This window comes from Trachypithecus francoisi, unplaced genomic scaffold (assembly GCF_009764315.1).
Source record: "Trachypithecus francoisi isolate TF-2019V2 unplaced genomic scaffold, Tfra_2.0 Lachesis_group10, whole genome shotgun sequence".
Taxonomy (NCBI): domain Eukaryota; kingdom Metazoa; phylum Chordata; class Mammalia; order Primates; family Cercopithecidae; genus Trachypithecus; species Trachypithecus francoisi.
This window is the reverse complement of record NW_022681455.1, coordinates 108,596,115-108,614,670: the sequence shown is the minus strand read 5'-3', so window position 1 is coordinate 108,614,670 and position 18,556 is coordinate 108,596,115. Positions and strand designations below refer to the sequence as shown.

The 18,556-nt window shown below is 47.2% G+C and overlaps 1 protein-coding gene across 1 annotated transcript in view; it reads right to left on the bottom strand.

Annotated features, from left to right (window-relative positions):
• The window catches only part of DUS2 (dihydrouridine synthase 2), a 46,884-nt gene extending 37,845 nt beyond the window's left edge, over positions 1-9,039 (bottom strand). Inside the window, exon 1 of the mRNA XM_033219763.1 lies at positions 8,896-9,039. Coding sequence (XP_033075654.1) covers positions 8,896-9,021 — 126 coding nt within the window. The 5' untranslated portion in view covers positions 9,022-9,039. The remainder of the gene's footprint in view (positions 1-8,895) is intronic.
• Between the last annotated feature and the right edge of the window lie 9,517 nt (positions 9,040-18,556).

Here is an 18,556-nt window from a genome sequence, read left to right as displayed (position 1 = left end):
ATGGTGAAACCCCGTATCTACTGAAAATACAAAAATTAGCCGAGCATGGTGGTGCATGCCTGTAATCCCAGCTACTCGGGAATCTGAGGCAGGAGAATCACTTAAACCCAGGAGGCGGAGGTTGCAGTGAGCCGAGATCATGCCATTGCACTCCACTCCACGGCCTGGGCAACAAGAGCAAAACCTCCGTCTCAAAAAAAAAAAGAAAAGAAAGTTCCAGCCAGGACAATTAAGCAGAAAAATAAAATAAAATAAAAGGCATCCATATTAGAAAGGAAAAAGTAAAACTATATTTGCAGATGATGTGATCTTTTTCTTGCTTTTTTTTTTTTTTTTTAAGACAGAGTTTCACTCTTGTTGCCTAGGCTGGAGTGCAGTGGCACGATCTCGGCTCACTGCAACCTCTGCCTCCTGGGTTCAAGTGATTCTCCTGCCTCAGCCTCCCTAGTAGCTGGGATTACAGGCGTCCACCACCATGCCTGGCTAATTTTTTGTATTTTTTTTTAGTAGAGACGGGGTTTCATCATGTTGGCCAAGCTGGTCTCAAACTCCCAACCACAGGTGATCCACCCGCCTCAGCTTCCCAAAGTGCTGGGATTACAGATGTGAGCCACCACGCCGGGCCGATGTGATCTTGTATATAGAAAGCCTATGGAAGTTTCCCCCACCCATACACACACTAGAGACACACAGAGATAGAAAGAGAACATACATGCTAATAAACAAGTTCAGCAAGGTCAAGGACACAAGATCAATACACAAAAATCAATTATATTTTATATAATGACCAATCCAAAACTGAAATTAAGAAATTCCATTTGTAATAACAGCTAAAAGAATACAACGGCCGGGCACAGTGGCTCACACCTGTATTCCCAGCACTTTGGGAGGCCAAGGTGGGCAGACTGCCTGAGGTCAGGAGTTTAAGACCAGCCTGGCCAACATGGTGAAGCCCTGTTTCTATTAAAAATATAAATATTACCCGGGCATGGTGGCGGGCATCTGTAATCCCAGCTACTTGGGAGGCTGAGGCAGGAGAATGGCCTGAGCCTGGGAGGCAGAGTTTGCGGTGAGCCAAGATTGCGCCACTGCACTCCAACCTGAGCAACTGAGTGGGACTCTGTCTCAAAAAATAAAAAATAAATAAAAATAAAACACATAAGAAATAATTCAAAAAAAGAAGTATAAGACTCACATACTGAAAACTATGAAACACTGCTGAAAGAAATTGAAGAAGATCTGACCCAGCCCAATGGCTCATGCTTTTAATCCCAGCACTTTGGGAGGCCTAGGCAGGCAGATCACTTTGAGATCAGGAGTTCGAGACCAGCATGGGCAACATGGTGAAACCCCAGTTCTACAAAAAAATACAAAAATTAGCCATGTGGGGTGGTGCATGGCTGTAGTCCCATCTACTCAGGAGGCTGAGGCAGGAGGATGGCTTGAGCCCAGGAGGCAGAGGTTGCAGTGAGCTGAGATCATGCCACTGTACTTCAGTCTGGGTAACAGAGTGAGACTTCATCTCAAAAAAAAAAAATTAATTAATTAAATAATACCTAAATAAAGACATCTCATGTTCATGGATTGGAATATTAAACATTGTTATGACAGCAATAATCCCTAAACTAATCTACAGACTCAATGCAAACTCTATCAAAATCCCAGCTGCCTTTCTGGCAGAAATTGACCAGCTGATCCTAAAATTCATATAGCAACGCAAAAAACCCAGATTAGACAAAACAATCTTGAAAGAGAAGAACAAAGTTGGAGAATGTATACTTACCAATCTTAAAATCTACCAAGCTACAATAATCAAGACTGTGTTGTGTCCTCAATTCACCAGGAAGAAGAAAGAAAAAAAAAGGCTGTGGTACTGGCATACAGGTAGACATACAGACCAGCATAACAGAAATGAGAGTCCAGATATAAATCAAAACATCTATGATTAATTGATTTTTTACAAGACCACAGACCCGGTGCAATGGCTCAAGCCTGTAATCCCAGCACTTTGGGAGGCCAAGGCAGGAGGATCACTTGAGGCCAGGAGTGCAATACAAGTCCGGCCAACATGCCAAAACCCTGTCTCTACCAAAAATACCTAAATTAAGCAGGCGTGTGGTCCCAGCTCCTTGGGAGGCCAAGGCAGGAGAATTGCTTGAACCCGGGAGGTGGAGGTTGCAGTGAGCTGAGATGATGCCACTGCACTCCTGCCCAGGCAATAGAGAAAGACTCCGTTTCAAAAAAAAAAAGGAAAGAAATTATTTCTTTGTAAATAAATAATTTTTAACTTTTTGTTTTTTAAAAATTACCTATTCTGGGTGAATATGACATACAAATGGCCAAAAAACCGTATAAAAAGATATTCACCATCACTAAGCATCACTAATCAGAGAAATAAACCACAATGAAGTACCACCTCACACCCACTAGGATGGCCACCATCGGAAAAACAGTAAGTGGGCCAGGCACGGTGGCTCACACCTGTAATTCCAGCACCTTTTTTTTTTTTTTCCTGAGACACAGTCTTGCTCTGACACCCAGAGCTGGAGTGCAATGGTGTGATCTCGGCTCACTGCATTGAAACCTGTGCCTCATGGGTTCAAGCAACTCTCCTGTCTCAGCCTCCCGAGTAGCTGGGATTACAGACGCGCACCACCACGCCCGGCTAATTTTTGTATTTTTGTAGAGATGGGGTTTCACCATGTTGCCCAGGCTGGTCTCAAACTCCTGACCTTGGGATCCACCCACCTCGGCCTCCCAAAGTTCTGGGATTACAGGCGTTAGCCACTGCGCCCAGCCAATCCCAGCACTTTGAGAGGCCCAGGCGAGAGGATCACTTGAGGCCACCTGTTTGAGACCAGCCTGGGCAACACAGCAAAATCCTATCTCTACAAAAGATTTTAAAATTAGCCAGATGTGGTTGGGCATGGTGGCTCAACATGGCAAAACACCATCTCTACCAAAAATACAAAAATTAGCCAGATGGGGTGGTACACGCCTGTAATCCCAGCTACTCAGGAGGCTGAGGCACAAGAATTGCTTGAACCGAGGAAGCAGAGGTTGCAATGAGCTGAGATCACGCCATGGCACTCCAGTCTGGGCGATAAGGCAAGACTCTGTATTAAATAAATAAATAAATAAATAAATAAATAAATAATAAATAAATAAATAAATAAAATTAGCCAGGTGTGGTGGCAAAAGCCTGTAGTCCCAGCTACTCAGGAGGCTGAAGCAGGAGGATCCCTTGAGCCCAGGAGCTCCAGGCTGGAATGAACTATGATCACGTCACTGCACTCCAGCCTGGGCGACAGGATAAGACTATCTCAAAAACAACAAACAAACAAGCATTTCTGAGGATGTAGAGAAACCAGAAGCTTTGTGTGTTGTTAGTGGGACTGTAAAATGATGCAGCCATTGTGGTTATAAAAAACAGTATGGAGGGTCCTCAAAAAATTAAAAATAGAACTACCATATGATCTAACAATCCCAATTACAGATATCTAATCAAAAGAATTAAAAGCAGGGTCTCAAAGGGATTATTTGTACACCCATGTTCACAGCAGCATTATTCACAATCACAAGAGATAGAAGCAACCTAATGGCCATTAGTGGATGAATGGATAGACCACATGTGATATATACATACAATAGAGTTCTATTCAGCCTTAAAAAGGAAGGAAATCAGCCTGGCCAGTGACTCACACCTGTAATCCCAACACTTTGGGAGGCCGAGACGGGCGGATCATGAGGTCAGGAGATGAGACCATCCTGGCTAACACGGTGAAACCCCGTCTCTACTAAAAATACAAAAAAAACTTAGCCGGGCATCTGTAGTCCCAGCTACGTGGGAGGCTGAGGCAGGAGAATGGTGTGAACCCGGGAGGTGGAGCTTGCAGTGAGCCGAGATCATGCCACTGCACTTCAGCCTGGGCAACAATGTAAGATTCCGTCTCAAAAAAAAAAAAAGGAAGGAAATCATCTTGTCACATGCTATAACATAACATAGGTCATCCTTGACGACATTATGCTAAGGGAAATAAGCCAGTCACAAACAATAAATACTACATGATTCCACTTACATAAGGTATCTAAAGACATCAAATTCATAGAAACAGAAAGTAGAATGACAGTTACCAGTGGCTGGGAAAGGGAGAATGGGGGAATTGCTGTTTGATGGGTACAGGGTTTCTGTTTCACAAGAGGAAAAAGTTCCGGAGATCTGTTTCACAACAATGTGAATATACATAACACTACTGAACAGTACACTTACAAATGGTTAAGACAGTAAATCTTAAATGTTTTTGTCACAATAAGAAAAAAAAAAAACTTTTAAAAAAAATCACTCATTTCTCTTTTTTTTTTTTTGACACAGAGTTTCGCTCTTGTCGCCCAGGCTGGAGTGCAATGGTGCACTGGGCACACTGCAACCTCTGCCTCGCGGGTTCAAGCGATTCTCCTGCCTTAACCTCCCAAGTAGCTGGGATTACAGGCATGCATCGTCATGCTCGGCTAAATTTGTATTTTTAGTAGAGACAGGGTTTCACCATGTTGGCCAGGCTAGTCTTGAACTCCTGACCTCAGGTGATCCGCCCGCATCGGTCTCCCAAAATGCTGGGATTACAGGCATGACCTACAGTGCATGGCCTAAATCAACCATTTGTGGGCCTCTGGACTGCGGGACTCTCGGCCTCTTAAGAACACTGCCTTGGCCGGGCGCGGTGGCTCAAGCCTGTAATCCCAGCACTTTGGGAGGCTGAGACGGGCGGATCACGAGGTCAGGAGATCGAGACCATCCTGGCTAACACGGTGAAACCCCGTTTCTACTAAAAATACAAAAAAAAAACTAGCCAGGCGAGGTGGCGGGCGCCTGTAGTCCCAGCTACTCAAGAGGCTGAGGCAGGAGAATGGCGTAAACCCGGGAGGCGGAGCTTGCAGTGAGCTGAGATCCGGCCACTGCACTCCAGCCTGGGCGACAGAGCGAGACTCCGTCTCAACAAAAAAAAAAAAAAAAGAACACTGCCTTTTCCCTTGATCCTACTTATTAAGAAGTTTAAGTCTAACAGGTCAGTGTCTCTTCACAGACTGGAACACTAAATCCCACCATTCTTATAAAAAGAAACAGGGACGTGGCCTCTGCAGCACCTCCCAAAAACTGTCATCACTCCTCAAAAATTCCTGGCAGACCCTGATGCAGAAAGACTACTGCTCCCTTGACTTTTACAGATTGGCTCATCCTCCAGATGCTGAGGACTTTGTGGGTTGTTTGTTTTGTTTTGTTTTGTTTTGTTTTGAGAGGGAGTCTTCCTCTGTCGCCCAGGCTGGAGTGCAGTGGCGCGATCTCAGCTCACTGCAACCTCCGCCTCCCAGGTTCAAGTGATTCTCCTGCCTCAGCCTCCCAAGTAGCTGGGACTACAGGCGTGCACCATCATGTCCAGCTAATTTTTGGTATTTATGTTGTTCAGGCTCGTCTCAAACTCCTGACCTCAGGTGATCCACCCGTCTTGGCCTCCCAAAGTGCTGGGATTACAGGTGTGAGCCACCGTGCCCAGTGACTTTGTGGGGTTTTTCAGGAGGTGCCTACATGCCTGATATGCCCGAGGTCCTGTGAGCTGGGTGGGGTCATTTGGTTATCTAATCCCACAGATAGGCCACCTCACATGAACTCTCCAGCTCCAGTAAGAACATCCAGGCAACTGGTACTCCAAAGCTCACCGGCAGAACAACCATGGAGCCACCAGGGGGCACCAGACACCACAGTCAGCCATGCCCTGGGGCCCAGTCCCAGCCACCTACACAACCCAGGCTGACCTGCCTGCCTGTCTGCTCTCATGGGGGACAGGTCTGGGTGGAAGGCTTAGGTCTCTGAATAGGTAGAGACCCCTTTGTTTATTCGTAACCTATACTGACTCTATCAGGGAAGAGCACATCAAACAATGCTAACACATTTTAATTCATATTTCCTCTGCTCCATACAGGAGCAGGACCCTGGAAGAAAGGAATGGGCACATTTACTAGGAAAACCAAGTCTTGCCCAATTAAGAGGGTCACATACTGAAGTAATCACATAAATCGTGGGTCCTAAACTTCCAAAGGGCTTGAAAACAACCCTAAGGCTGGGTGCGGCAGCTCACGGCTATAATCCCAGCACTTTGGGAGGCCGAGGCAGGTGGCTCACCTGAGGTCAGGGATTCAAGACCAGTCTGGCCAACGTGGCAAAACCCCATCTCTACCAAAAACACAAAAATTAGCTGGGCTGGCCGGGCGCGGTGGCTCAAGCCTGTAATCCCAGCACTTTGGGAGGCCGAGACGGGCGGATCACGAGGTCAGGAGATCGTAGACCATCCTGGCTAACACGGTGAAACCCCGTCTCTACTAAAAATACAAAAAACTAGCTGGGCGAGGTGGCGGGCGCCTGTAGTCCCAGCTGCTCGGGAGGCTGAGGCAGGAGAATGGCGTGAACCCGGGAGGCGGAGCTTGCAGTGAGCTGAGATCCGGCCACTGCACTCCAGTCCGGGCGACAGAGCGAGACACCGCCTCAAAAAAAAAAAAAAAAAAAAAAAAAATTAGCTGGGCGTGAAGGCGGGCACCTGTGATCCCAGCTACTCGGGAGGCTGAAACAGGAGAATCGCTTGAACCTGGGAAGCAGAGGTTGCAGTGAGCCAAGACTGCGCCACTGCAATCCAGCCTGGGAAGGCAGAGTGAGATACTGCCTTAAAAAAAAAAAAAAATTCCTGTCCTCACCAAGCTCTGACCTTCAGGCTTCCTTCTAACGCCTTCCTCTTATACTACAAACATGCAAGTCATCTAGAAACAACTCACTTCACCCCACTTCCTCCACCTCAAGCTACCTGCCTGTACCTCCCTTAACCGAAGGGGTAGTCAGCAGCCCTACTTCTATTCCCTGACCTGCTATTCACTCCTCAAGCCATTAACTCCATGAGCGTTCACGTCTATGTGCTAGAGCTGTCCTCCAGTGGTCTAATTTTCTTTTCTCTCCCTCCCTCCTTCCTTCCTTCCTTGCTTTTTTTTCAAGAAACAAGGTCTCACTATGTTGCCAGGGCCAGTTTTGAACTCCTGGGCTCAAGCAATCCTCCTGCATAGCCTCCCGTAGGCATGAGCCTAATTTTCTTTTTTTTTTTTTTTTTTTTTTTTTTTTTGAGACGGAGTCTTGCTCTGTCGCCCAGGCTGGAGTGCAGTGGCCGGATCTCAGCTCACTGCAAGCTCCGCCTCCTGGGTTCACGCTATTCTCCTGCCTCAGCCTCCGGAGTAGCTGGGACTACAGGCGCCCGCCACCTCGCCCGGCTAGTTTTTTTGTATTTTTTAGTAGAGACGGGGTTTCACCGTGTTAGCCAGGATGGTCTCGATCTCCTGACCTCGTGATCCGCCCGTCTCGGCCTCCCAAAGTGCTGGGATTACAGGCTTGAGCCACCGCGCCCGGCCCTAATTTTCAAATCAAATACCTGCTTGGTCTTTTTGCAACTGGATTTCTCTGCATTATTTGACATGGTTAACAAACCTGACTTTTACCTTCCCTGACACTATACTCTTTTTAATTTGCCTATTTTTCTCACTCTTTTACCTCTTCTGTCATTGATTCCTATGCGCCAACACACATACCCAGCACGTAAGAGTATGTTTTCCCCCAATCTCCTCTTAAGCCCTCCATTCTCTCTACATAGTGGTTTTCTTTTTCTTTTGTACCTTTTTTATCTTTTTATTTTTTGGTAGAGACAGGGTTTCACTGTGTTGCCCAGACTGGTCTCAAACTCCTGGACTCAAGTAATCCTCCTGCCTCAGCCTCCCAAAGTGCTGGGATTAACCAGGCTTTTTTTTTTTAATATATAAAAACTTTTTTAAAAAGAGATGGAGTGGCCGGGCGCGGTGGCTCAAGCCTGTAATCCCAGCACTTTGGGAGGCCGACACGGGCAGATCACGAGGTCAGGAGATCGAGACCATCCTGGCTAACACGGTGAAACCCCATCTCTACTAAAAAATACAAAAAACTAGCCGGGCAAGGTGGCGGGCGCCTGTAGTCCCAGCTACTCGGGAGGCTGAGGCAGGAGAATGGCGTGAACCCGGGAGGCGGAGTTTTCATTGAGCTGAGATCAGGCCATTGCACTCCAGCCTGGGCGACAGAGCGAGACTCTGTCTCAAAAAAAAAAAAGGAGATGGAGTCTCACTATATTGCCTAGGCTGGTCTCAAACTCCTAGGTTCAAGTGATCCCCCTGCCTTGGCCTCCCGAAGTGCTAGTATTATGGCATGAGCTACCATGCCCAGTCTCTTTTTATTTTTTATTTTTATTATTATTATTATTGAGATGGAGTCTAGCTCTGTTGCCCAGGCTGGAGTTCAGTGGCATGATCTTGGCTCACTGCAACCTCCACTTCCCAGGTTCAAGCAATTCTCCTGCCTCACCCTCCCGAGTAGCTGGGACTACAGGCATGTACCACTACACCCGGCTAATTTTTGTATTTTTAGTAGAGACAAGGTTTCACCATGTTATCCAGACTGGTCTCAAACTCCTAACCTCAGGTGATCTGCCTGCCTTGGCCTCCCAAAGTGCTGGGATTACAGCCATAAGCCACTGTGCCAGGCCTCTTTTATTTTTTAAAATAGAGATGAGGTCCCACTATGTTGCCCAGACATGTCATGCAACTTTTCTATTCACCCGGCCCAAGGTATCCCAGAACGCTTCTATGCTACCAGGCTCCTGGGCCTTGGCAGGGTGCACAAGACTCATCAGAGTCACACATGTTCGTCTCCTCCAGCCTTTGGTGAGTGCCTATAAAGTCAATTCCCATTCTGTCCCCCCTAACTCCTGACCACTCCCACACACAAATGAAGAGGAGTCTGCACTTGTAGAGAAGCCCACCCAGAAAATCAGAGGCCCTTACCTCACAGTAAACAATGTCTGCTCCATAATCCAAGGCCAGCAGCCTCATTGGAAGAGTCCCTACCCGAACCATTGGGGCCAGGATTAGCTTATTATGATAACACAGAGAGAGGCTATTCAAAATCATTTCCTCCTCTGTTACAGCCTGAAAAAAAAGGAAACAAGAGTCAGAAATTCAAATGGAGAAAATCTCTTCTGTTATCAAGAGCAGGCTTCCGTTCTTCAAGCTTCTAGCACACAGTAGTTTGTTTTCCTTTTCTTTTGGTTGTTTATGTTTGTTTTTGTTTTTGAGACAGTCTTGCTTTGTCACCCAGGCTGGAATGCCATGTAGTGCAGGGCTCACCGCAACCTCCAACTCCCGGATTCCCAGATTCAAGCAATTCTCGCACCTCAGTCTCCCAAGTAACTGGGATTATGGGCGTCTGCCACCACGACTGGCTAATTTTTGTATTTTGAGTAAAGATGGAGTTTTACAGCTGGGCACGATGGTTCACACCTGTAATCCCAGCACTTTGGGAGGCCAATGCAGGCAGATCACCTGAGGTCAGGAGTTTGAGATCAGCCTGGCCAACATGGTGAAACCCGGTCTCTACTAAAAAATACAAAAATTAACTGGGCATGGTGGCAGGCACCTATAATCCCAGATAGGAGGCTGAGGCAGGAGAATCATTTGAACCCAGAAGGCAGAGGTTGCAGTAAGGCAAGATGGCGCTATTGTACCCCAGCCTGGGCAACAAGAGCCAGACTCCATCTCAAAAAAAAAAAAAAAAAAAAATGGGAGTTTCACCACATTGGCCAGGCTGGTCTTGAACTCCAGACCTCAAGTGATCCACCCACCTTGGCCTCTCAAGAGTGTTGGTATTATAGGCGTGAGCCACTGCACCTGGCCTGTTTTCCTTTTCCCTGAACATAAAAATTAGTATACTTGCACATTTATTCATCTAACAAACATTTATTTATTTATTTATTTATTTATTTAATTTAATTTTATTTTATTTTATTTTTTTTTTTTTAGACGGAGTCTCGCTCTCGCCCGGGCTGGAGTGCAGTGGCCGGATCTCAGCTCACTGCAAGCTCTGCCTCCCGGTTTACGCCATTCTCCTGCCTCAGCCTCCGGAGTAGCTGGGACTACAGGCGCCCGCCACCTCGCCCGGCTAGTTTTTTTGTATTTTTTAGTAGAGACGGGGTTTCACCGTGTTAGCCAGGATGGTCTCGATCTCCTGACCTCGTGATCCGCCCGTCTCGGCCTCCCAAAGTGCTGGGATTACAGGCTTGAGCCACCGCGCCCGGCCACAAACATTTATTAAGTGCCTAATCTGTGCCAGTCACTGTTCCAGTCTCCTGGGACACATTAGAGGAAAAAAAAAAAAAATAGAAAAATTCCTGCTCTGGCAGTTTTCATTCTTTTTTTTTTTAAACTCAGATACCTGCAGTGGAGTATCTGAAGCAGAGTTTTCATTCTAGCCAGAGAATATAGGGCAAAAAAACAAAAAGCATAACAAATAAGTAAACTATATAGTATGTTGGAAAACTGGTAATGCTAGAGCAGTGAGAAGGGAGATTGAAAGTGCTGGGGATGGGTTGCAATTTCAAATAGAGAAGTCAACATGGGCTTTAATGAGAAGATTTGATCAGTGAAGACCCCCTTTTTATTATAAAAATAATAAAAAGCCAGGCAACGGCTCACACCAGTTATCTCAGCACTAAGGAGGCCATGGTGGGAAGATCGCTTGAGTTGGAGATGGAGATCAGCTTGGAGTTGGAGATCAGCCTGGGTAACATGGCAAGACCTCATCTCTACAGAAACATAAAAATTAGCCAGTGCATGCCTGTAGTACCAGCTCCTTAGGAAGCTGAGGTGAGATCACTTGAGCCTGGGTGGCAGAGGTTGCTGAGCTGAGCTGAGATCACACCCCTGCACTCCAGCCTGGGTGACAGTGAGACCCTGTCTGAAAATAAAAATAAAACTAGGCCAGGCAAGGTACCTCACGCCTATAATCCCAGCACTTTGGGAGGCCAATGCAGGCAGATCACCTGAGGTCAGGAGTTTAAGATCAGCCTGGCCAACATGGTGAAACCCCATCTCTACAAAAAATACAAAAATTGGGCTGAGCATGGTGGCTCACGTCTGTAATCCTAACGCTTTGGGAGGCCAAGGCGGGTGGATCACTTGAGGTCAGGAATTCAAGACCAGCCTAGCCAATACGGTGAAACCCCATCTCTACTAAAAATACAAAAATTAGCCAGGCGTGGTGGCACGCGCCTGTAATCCCAGCTACTCAGGAGGCTGAGGCAAGAGAATCACTTGAACCCAGGAGACGGAAGTTGTGGCGAGCTGAGATCGCGCCACTGCACTCCAGCCTAGGCAACAAAGCAAGACTCTATCTGAAAAAAACAAACAAACAAACAAAAAATAGCACCTGTAGTCTCAGCTACTTGGGAGGATGAAGTCAGAGTATCGCTTGGGCCTAGGAGGTTGAGGCTACAGTGAGCCATGATCACACCACTGCACTCCAGCCTGGGTGACAGAGCAAGACTGTCTCAAAAAAATTTTTTTTTATTTTTAAATAAAAATAATTTTAAAAAGAAATAATCTCTGATCCAAGGACTAAAGGAAGAGAATGTGTTAACCAGTCTAATAAGTGGAAAGAAAATCTTTCCCCTTTCATTAATAGCATCTCCAGTCTCCCAATTACTCATCCTTAACCCACATTCCCCACATTCAATCCATCACTAACTCCTATTCAAATAACCTTCAAAATATAACTCTAACCCACACGCTTTACTACATCCCAATGGCCACCACTGCACGCCAAAAACCCTCTGCTCATCTGCTGCCAGGACTTCAGCACAGCCCCCAAATGGATCTCCAAAAATCTACACTTGCCCCTTCCTATCCAATCTATTTACAATAGCCAGCATGGGATCCTAAAAAGGCAACTCTGATAATATCACTCCCCCCGTTTATACCTTTCAATGGCTTCCCATTGACTTTAGGAAAAATCCTAAACCTTTATAATGGCCCACAAGGCCCTGCATGATCAGTCCCTACCCACCTCTCCAGCCTCACCCTCACCTGTGTCTCTCTCACCCTCCCTCTCTGCCCTGGCCACTCTGGCATTCCCTTTTTTTTTTTTTTTGAAATGGAGTCTCTGTTGCCCAGGCTGGAGTGCAGTGGCGCAATCTCAGCTCACTGCAACCTCCACCTTCCGGGTTCAGCCTCCTGCCTCAGCCTCCCGAGTAGCTGGGATTACAGGTACCCACCACCACACCCACCTCAAGTGATCCGCCCACTTTGGCCTCCCAAAGAGCTAGGATTACAGGTGTGAGCCACTGTGCCCGGCCACCCTGGCCTTCCTTTAAAGTCTCCCATACCAAACTGTCTGCTGCCCTGGGGCCTGCCCACTTGCAGTTCTGTCTGGAATACTCTCCCCATCTCCCCAACTCGGTCATGCATGCCCATACTAAGGTCCCCTTGTCCTTAAATGCCCCCTTTGTGGAGCTGTGTCCCTGTAGAAAATCAAATTCAGGTCCCTGGCCCCATGCTTTCCCAACACCCTACATTTCTCTGCAGCTCAGTTACACTCTATGTGTCCACACTGAGTGCTGTCGTTTCTTGTTCAATGCCCAGCTCCTCCTGGAGACCACCAGGACAACAAGCTCTACAAGAACAGGAGTGTGGCTGCTTAGTTCACTGCCAGGTTTCTAGCACTGAGCCAGGTACCTGGCCTTTAGAGGCTGCTTTGTAAGGTATGACTGAATACCCACTACTGTGGTAGCCGAGAGGACAGCCTCTTGTAGGGTGGTTGGTCTGGGAACTTCCTCTGGCACTCTGTCAGAGGTGCCTGACACACCCTGCCTCTAAGGAGGCTCCTCTGAGAAAAACTAGGCAGCCCCCATGCCTTTCCCAGTTACTGCCACAACCACTCACCCCACCCCGAGATCACGCCCACATCACACTTTAGTCACTTATTTCCAATCTCTTCTACCATTCCTTTTAAGGGCTGGTCTCCTCTATTACTCCCAATTTCTTAGACAGTAACCTTGGCCGGGCACAGTGGCTCACCCCTGTAATCCCAGCACTTTGGGAGGCCAAGGCGGGAGGATCACCTGAGATCAGGAATTCGAGACCAGCCTGGCCAACATGGTGAAACCCTGTCTCTACTAAAAGTAAAAAAATTAGCCAGGCATGGTGGTGCACACCTGTAATCCCAGCAACTCGGGAGGCTGAAGCAGAAGAATCACTCAAATCAGGGAGGCGGAGGTTGCAGTTAGCCGAGATCATACCACTGCCCTCTAGCCTGGGCAACAGAGTGAGACTCCATCTCAAAAAGTAAAAAATAGTAACCTTAACTTCAGTTACAGGGACATCATATCCTGTTAACCTTAAAAAAAAAGACATTAAAGAAAAATATCTCCAAACATGTTGAGTTTATTTGAGAATGGGAGAAAAGGATTATAATCCAGGATGCAGCAAGCCACAAGTACATATGGTGATAGAAGGGGAAAAGGAAGCTTTTATTAGCAGAAAGGGAGAGATTTATATAAGTTGCTTAGAAACAGAGTTCACGGTCAGACACAGTGGCTCACACCTGTAATCCCTAGCACTTTGGGAAGCCAAGGCAGGCAGATCACAAGGTCAAGAAATCGAGACCATCCTGGCCAACATGAGTGAAACTCTGTCTCTACTACAAATATAAAAATTAGCTGGGAGTGGCAGCACACACCTGTAGTCCCAGCTACTCAGGAAGCTGAGGCAGGAGAATCACTTGAACCTGGGAGGCAGAGGTTGCAATGAGCCGAGATCACGCCACTGCACTCCAGCCTGGTGACAGAACGAGCCTCCGTCTCAAAAATAAAATAAAATAAAATAAACAAGTTCATGAGTTCCCCAGAGGATCAAAGCCAGAGTTGTCTTCAGTTCATTGGTGGAGATGCCATTACTGGGCAAGTATTCTTTCCAGAGCATTTTATCTGAATTACGATAGTCCTAAAAAATGTCTATGCCAGGCAAGGTGGCTCACACCTGTTATCCCATCACTTTGGGAGGCCAAGGCAGGAGGATCACTTGAGGCCAGGAGTTTGAGACCAGCCTGCGCAACATAGCAAGACCCCATCTCTACCAAAAAAAAAAAAATATTTTTTGGCCGGGCGCGGTGGCTCAAGCCTGTAATCCCAGCACTTTGGGAGGCCGAGTCGGGTGGATCACGAGGTCAGGAGATCGAGACCATCCTGGCTAACACGGTGAAACCCCGTCTCTACTAAAAAATACAAAAAACTAGCCGGGCGAGGTGGTGGGCGCCTGTAGTCCCAGCTGCTCGGGAGGCTGAGGCAGGAGAATGGCGTGAACCCGGGAGGCGGAGCTTGCAGTGAGCCGAGATCCGGCCACAGCACTCCAGCCTGGGCGACAGAGCGAGACTCCGTCTCAAAAAAAAAAAAAAAAAAAAAAAAAAAATTTTTTAACTAGCCAGGAGTGATGGAAGGTGCCTGCAGTCCCAGCCACTACAGGAGGCTTAAGCAGGAGAATCATTTGGAGTCAGGAGTTCGATGCAGCAGTGAGCCATGATTGTGCAACTGTACTCCAGCCTGGGTGACAGAGCAAGGCCCTGTCTCCAAAAAAAAAAAAGAAAAAAAAAATGTCTACTGATAAACCTTGTCATAGAAATATATATACACATGCAAAACATGCAAGCCATGCAAAGCAGGTGATTCATGAAAGACATGAAGGGATTTCTAGTGGGTTTTTATTCATTTATTTATCTATATATATATTTTTTGAGATAGAGTCTCACTCTGTCGCCCAGGCTGGAGTGCAGTGGCGTGATCTTGGCTCACTGTAACCTCCACCTCCCAGGTTCGAGCAATTCTCCTGCCTCAGCCTCCCAACTAGCTGGGACAAAAATTAACCACCATGCCCGGCTAATTTTTGTGTTTTCAGTAGAGATGGGGTTTCACCATGTTGGCCAGGATGGTCTCAAACTCCTGACCTCAAGTGATCCGCCCGCCTCAGCCTCCCAAAGTGCTGGGATTGCAGGTGTGAGTCACCACTCCTGTCCTCTAGTGGGGTTTTTAGAAAAGCCTTGGAAACAGTTCTTATCCAGGCATACTATAGTGACAATGACTGAAAATATGATTACCTGTGCAACAGTCCTGCTACAGGTGGGAAAATGGAGGAACAATAAAGGAATATTAACAGCACTTTTTATTGTTGTAATGCTTGCAATTCCCAAAGTGCTTCATTTATAACTGTGATTCTCAAGCCTAGTTACATCTGGAGAGGTTTTTAAAAATACCAATTTCTAGGCCGGGCACAGTGGCTCACATCTGTAATCCCAGCACGTTGGGAGGCCGAGGCAGGCGGATCAACTGAGGTCAGGAGTTCGAGATCAGCCTGGTCAACATGGCAAAACCTCGTCTCTACTAAAAATACAGAATTAGCCGGGTGTGGTAGCATGCACCTGTAATCCCAGCTACTGGGGTGGCTGAGGCAGGAGAATCACTTGAACCTGAGAGGCAAAGGATGCAGTGAGTCGAGATTGTGCCACTGAAGTCTAGCCTGGGTGACAGAGTAAGACTCTGTCTAGGCCTTACTCCAAATCAATTAAATCAGAATGTAAACTCCACAAGGGCAGGAATTTTGGCTGTTTTGCTCACAGTCTGTGCCTGGGACATGCATGGTGCCCAGGAAGTATTTGTTGAATGAATGAATGAATAAATATACCACTATTAACTGAGATCCAAGGAACACACCAAGTTCCTGATCCCAGGAGCTTAGATTTTTTTCACAATAAGGACACCTTTCCTATTTCTAAAGCACTACTTATAAAAATATCTCAAGAAAACAATTAGAAGTTACTCAGTGTCTACCGTGAGTGAGGGGGAAAAAAGGTAGGCAGTGTCGCCGGGCGTGGTGGCTCACGCCTGTAATCCCAGCACTTTGGGAGGCCGAGGTGGGCGGATCACGAGGTCAGAAGTTCGAGACCATTCTGGCTAACACGGTGAGACCCCGTCTCTACCAAAAATACAAAAAATTAGCCAGGCGTGGTGGCGGGCACCTGTAGTCCCAGCTACTCGGGAGGCTGAGGCAGCAGAATGGCGTGAACCCGGGAGGTGGAGCTTGCAGTAAGCCGAGATGGTGCCACTGCATTACAGCCTGGGCGATAGAGCGCAACTCTGTCTCAAAAAAAAAAAAGGTAGGCAGTGTCTAGTGATGTGACAAGAAGAAATTAGTGGCCATGGGCACAGACAGGCTTAGGCAAGCTCTAGCGCCTGTGAAATTTTGAGGTAATCATATTGTAAGGACTCAAGCATAATGAGAAAACAACTGTATATTAACCAGCTACCCTACCCTGGATATTTGAACAAAACCCAAAAACCCAAATGCACATACATATGTATTATTTTGTTCTGATACTTCGGGATTACTTTGATATATTTGTTCTGGCTTTGTACAGAATAATTCTTTGTTTGATATCTGAAAAACAGTGGCACATGGAAATGGATGAAACCTGTTGGGACGGCCGGGCGCGGTGGCTCAAGCCTGTAATCCCAGCACTTTGGGAGGCCGAGACGGGCGGATCATGAGGTCAGGAGATCGAGACTATCCTGGGTAATACGGTGAAACCCCGTCTCTACTAAAAAATACAAAAAACTAGCCGGGCGACGAGGCGGGCGCCTGTAGTCCCAGCTACTCGGGAGGCTGAGACAGGAGAATGGCGTGAACCCGGAGGCGGAGCTTGCAGTGAGCTGAGAGCCGGCCACTGCACTCCAGCCTGGGTGGCAGAGCAAGACTCCGTCTCAAAAAAAAAAAAAAAAAAAAAAAGAAACCTGTTGGGACAAACATCCAAAGGACTTTTTTTTTTTTTTTTTTTTTTTTTGAGACGGAGTCTCGCTCTGCCACCCAGGCTGGAGTGCAATGGCCGGATCTCAGCTCACCGCAAGCTCCGCCTCCCAGGTTTACGCTATTCTCCTGCCTCAGCCTCCCGAGTAGCTGGGACTACAGGCGCCCGCTACCTCGCCCGGCTAGTTTTTTTGTATTCTTTTAGTAGAGACGAGGTTTCACCGTGTTAGCCAGGATGGTCTCGATCTCCTGACCTCGTGATCCGCCCGTCTCGGCCTCCCAAAGTGCTGGGATTACAGGCTTGAGCCACCGCGCCCGGCCCTTTTTTTTTTTTTTGAGACAGAGTCTCGCCCTGTCGCCCAGGCTGGAGTGCAGTGGTGCGATCTCGGCTCACCGCAACAACCTCCACCTCCCGGGTTCAAATGATTGTCCTGCCTCAGCCTCCCGAGTAGCTGGGATTACAGGCGTGAGCCTGGCCCCAAGGAACTATTTGGATAAGGAGGAGCCCTGAATTTGTAGAATCATAAAAGTAGCATAGAATCCGGCCGGGCACAGCGGCTCACGCCTGTAATCTCAGCACTTTGGGAGACTAAGGCGGGCAAATCATGAGGTCAGGAGTTTGAGACCAGCCTGCCCAACATAGTGAAACTCTGTCTCTATTAAAAATACAAAAGTTACCTGGGTGTGGTAGCGCACGCCTGTAATCCCAGCTACTCAGATGGCTGAGGCAGGAGAATCCCTTGAACCCAGAAGGCAGACGGCTGCAGTGAGCCAAGACTGCACCACTGCACTTCAGCCTGGGCAACAGAGTGAGACTGTCTCAAAAAAAAAAAAAAAAAAGTCTCCAGCCATTGTCAAATATCGTGGGAGGGAAAGGGAGGAAAGAGCAAAATCACCCTTGTTTTAGAACCACTACCTTATCCAATGACTGTTCATTCACCCATCACTACTCAAAACTTTCTCTTCGTACTTCCAGATGTTTTCCTGTGGAGAAAAAAAAGCCTCTACTCCTCTGGTTTATCTGGCAACTCTCCAGAAAGTCTAATTGTGTAGCACAAGGGTAGAGTGTACTTAAAATTGTAGAAGTTTTTCCTCATAGTATTCCAAAAAAAGCAAAGTTTTTATCTTTTCAGTGGTATTTGATGAAACTAAAACGCTTTCTCCAGATGTTAGGAACCTCCCAGAGAGTTAACCCATAAACATTTACCTTATCTCCCACCCCAGGCACTGCAGATTACAGAAAATATCTGACACCCATTTTCCAGATCTGTTCAAGAAGTGTCTGTTGGGCGTGGTGGCTCACGCTTGTAATCCCATCACTTTGGGAGGCCGAGGTGGGAAGATCACTTGAGGCCAGGAGTTCCAAGACCAGTGAGACCAACATGGTGAAACCCTGACTCTACTAAAAATAGAAAAAATTAGCCGGGCGTGGGTGGTGCACGCCCGTAGTCTCTGCTACTCGGGAGGCAGAGGCAGGAGAATCGCTTGAACCCAGGAGGCGGAGGTTGCAGTGAGCCGAGATCGCGTCACTGCACTCCAGCCTAGGTGACAGAACGAGACTGTCTCAGGACAAAAAAAAAAAAAAAGGTGACTCGTATAGTTCTTGTTTTTACAACCCGAATATCTGAATTCAGGTAAAATATTCTGCCTGACCAGGGCTACATGATAAGCCACGTACCTGCTCACTTCGCAGGGTCACAGCACCCTTCTTACTACTATTTAGGCAATTTAGGTTTCTGACGGGGAAACCAGCGGAGCTGAGCGGGCTGCAAGAGGGGTGGGTTCAGGATGAAAAGTTGGGATGAGTGACGAAGCAGTAGAG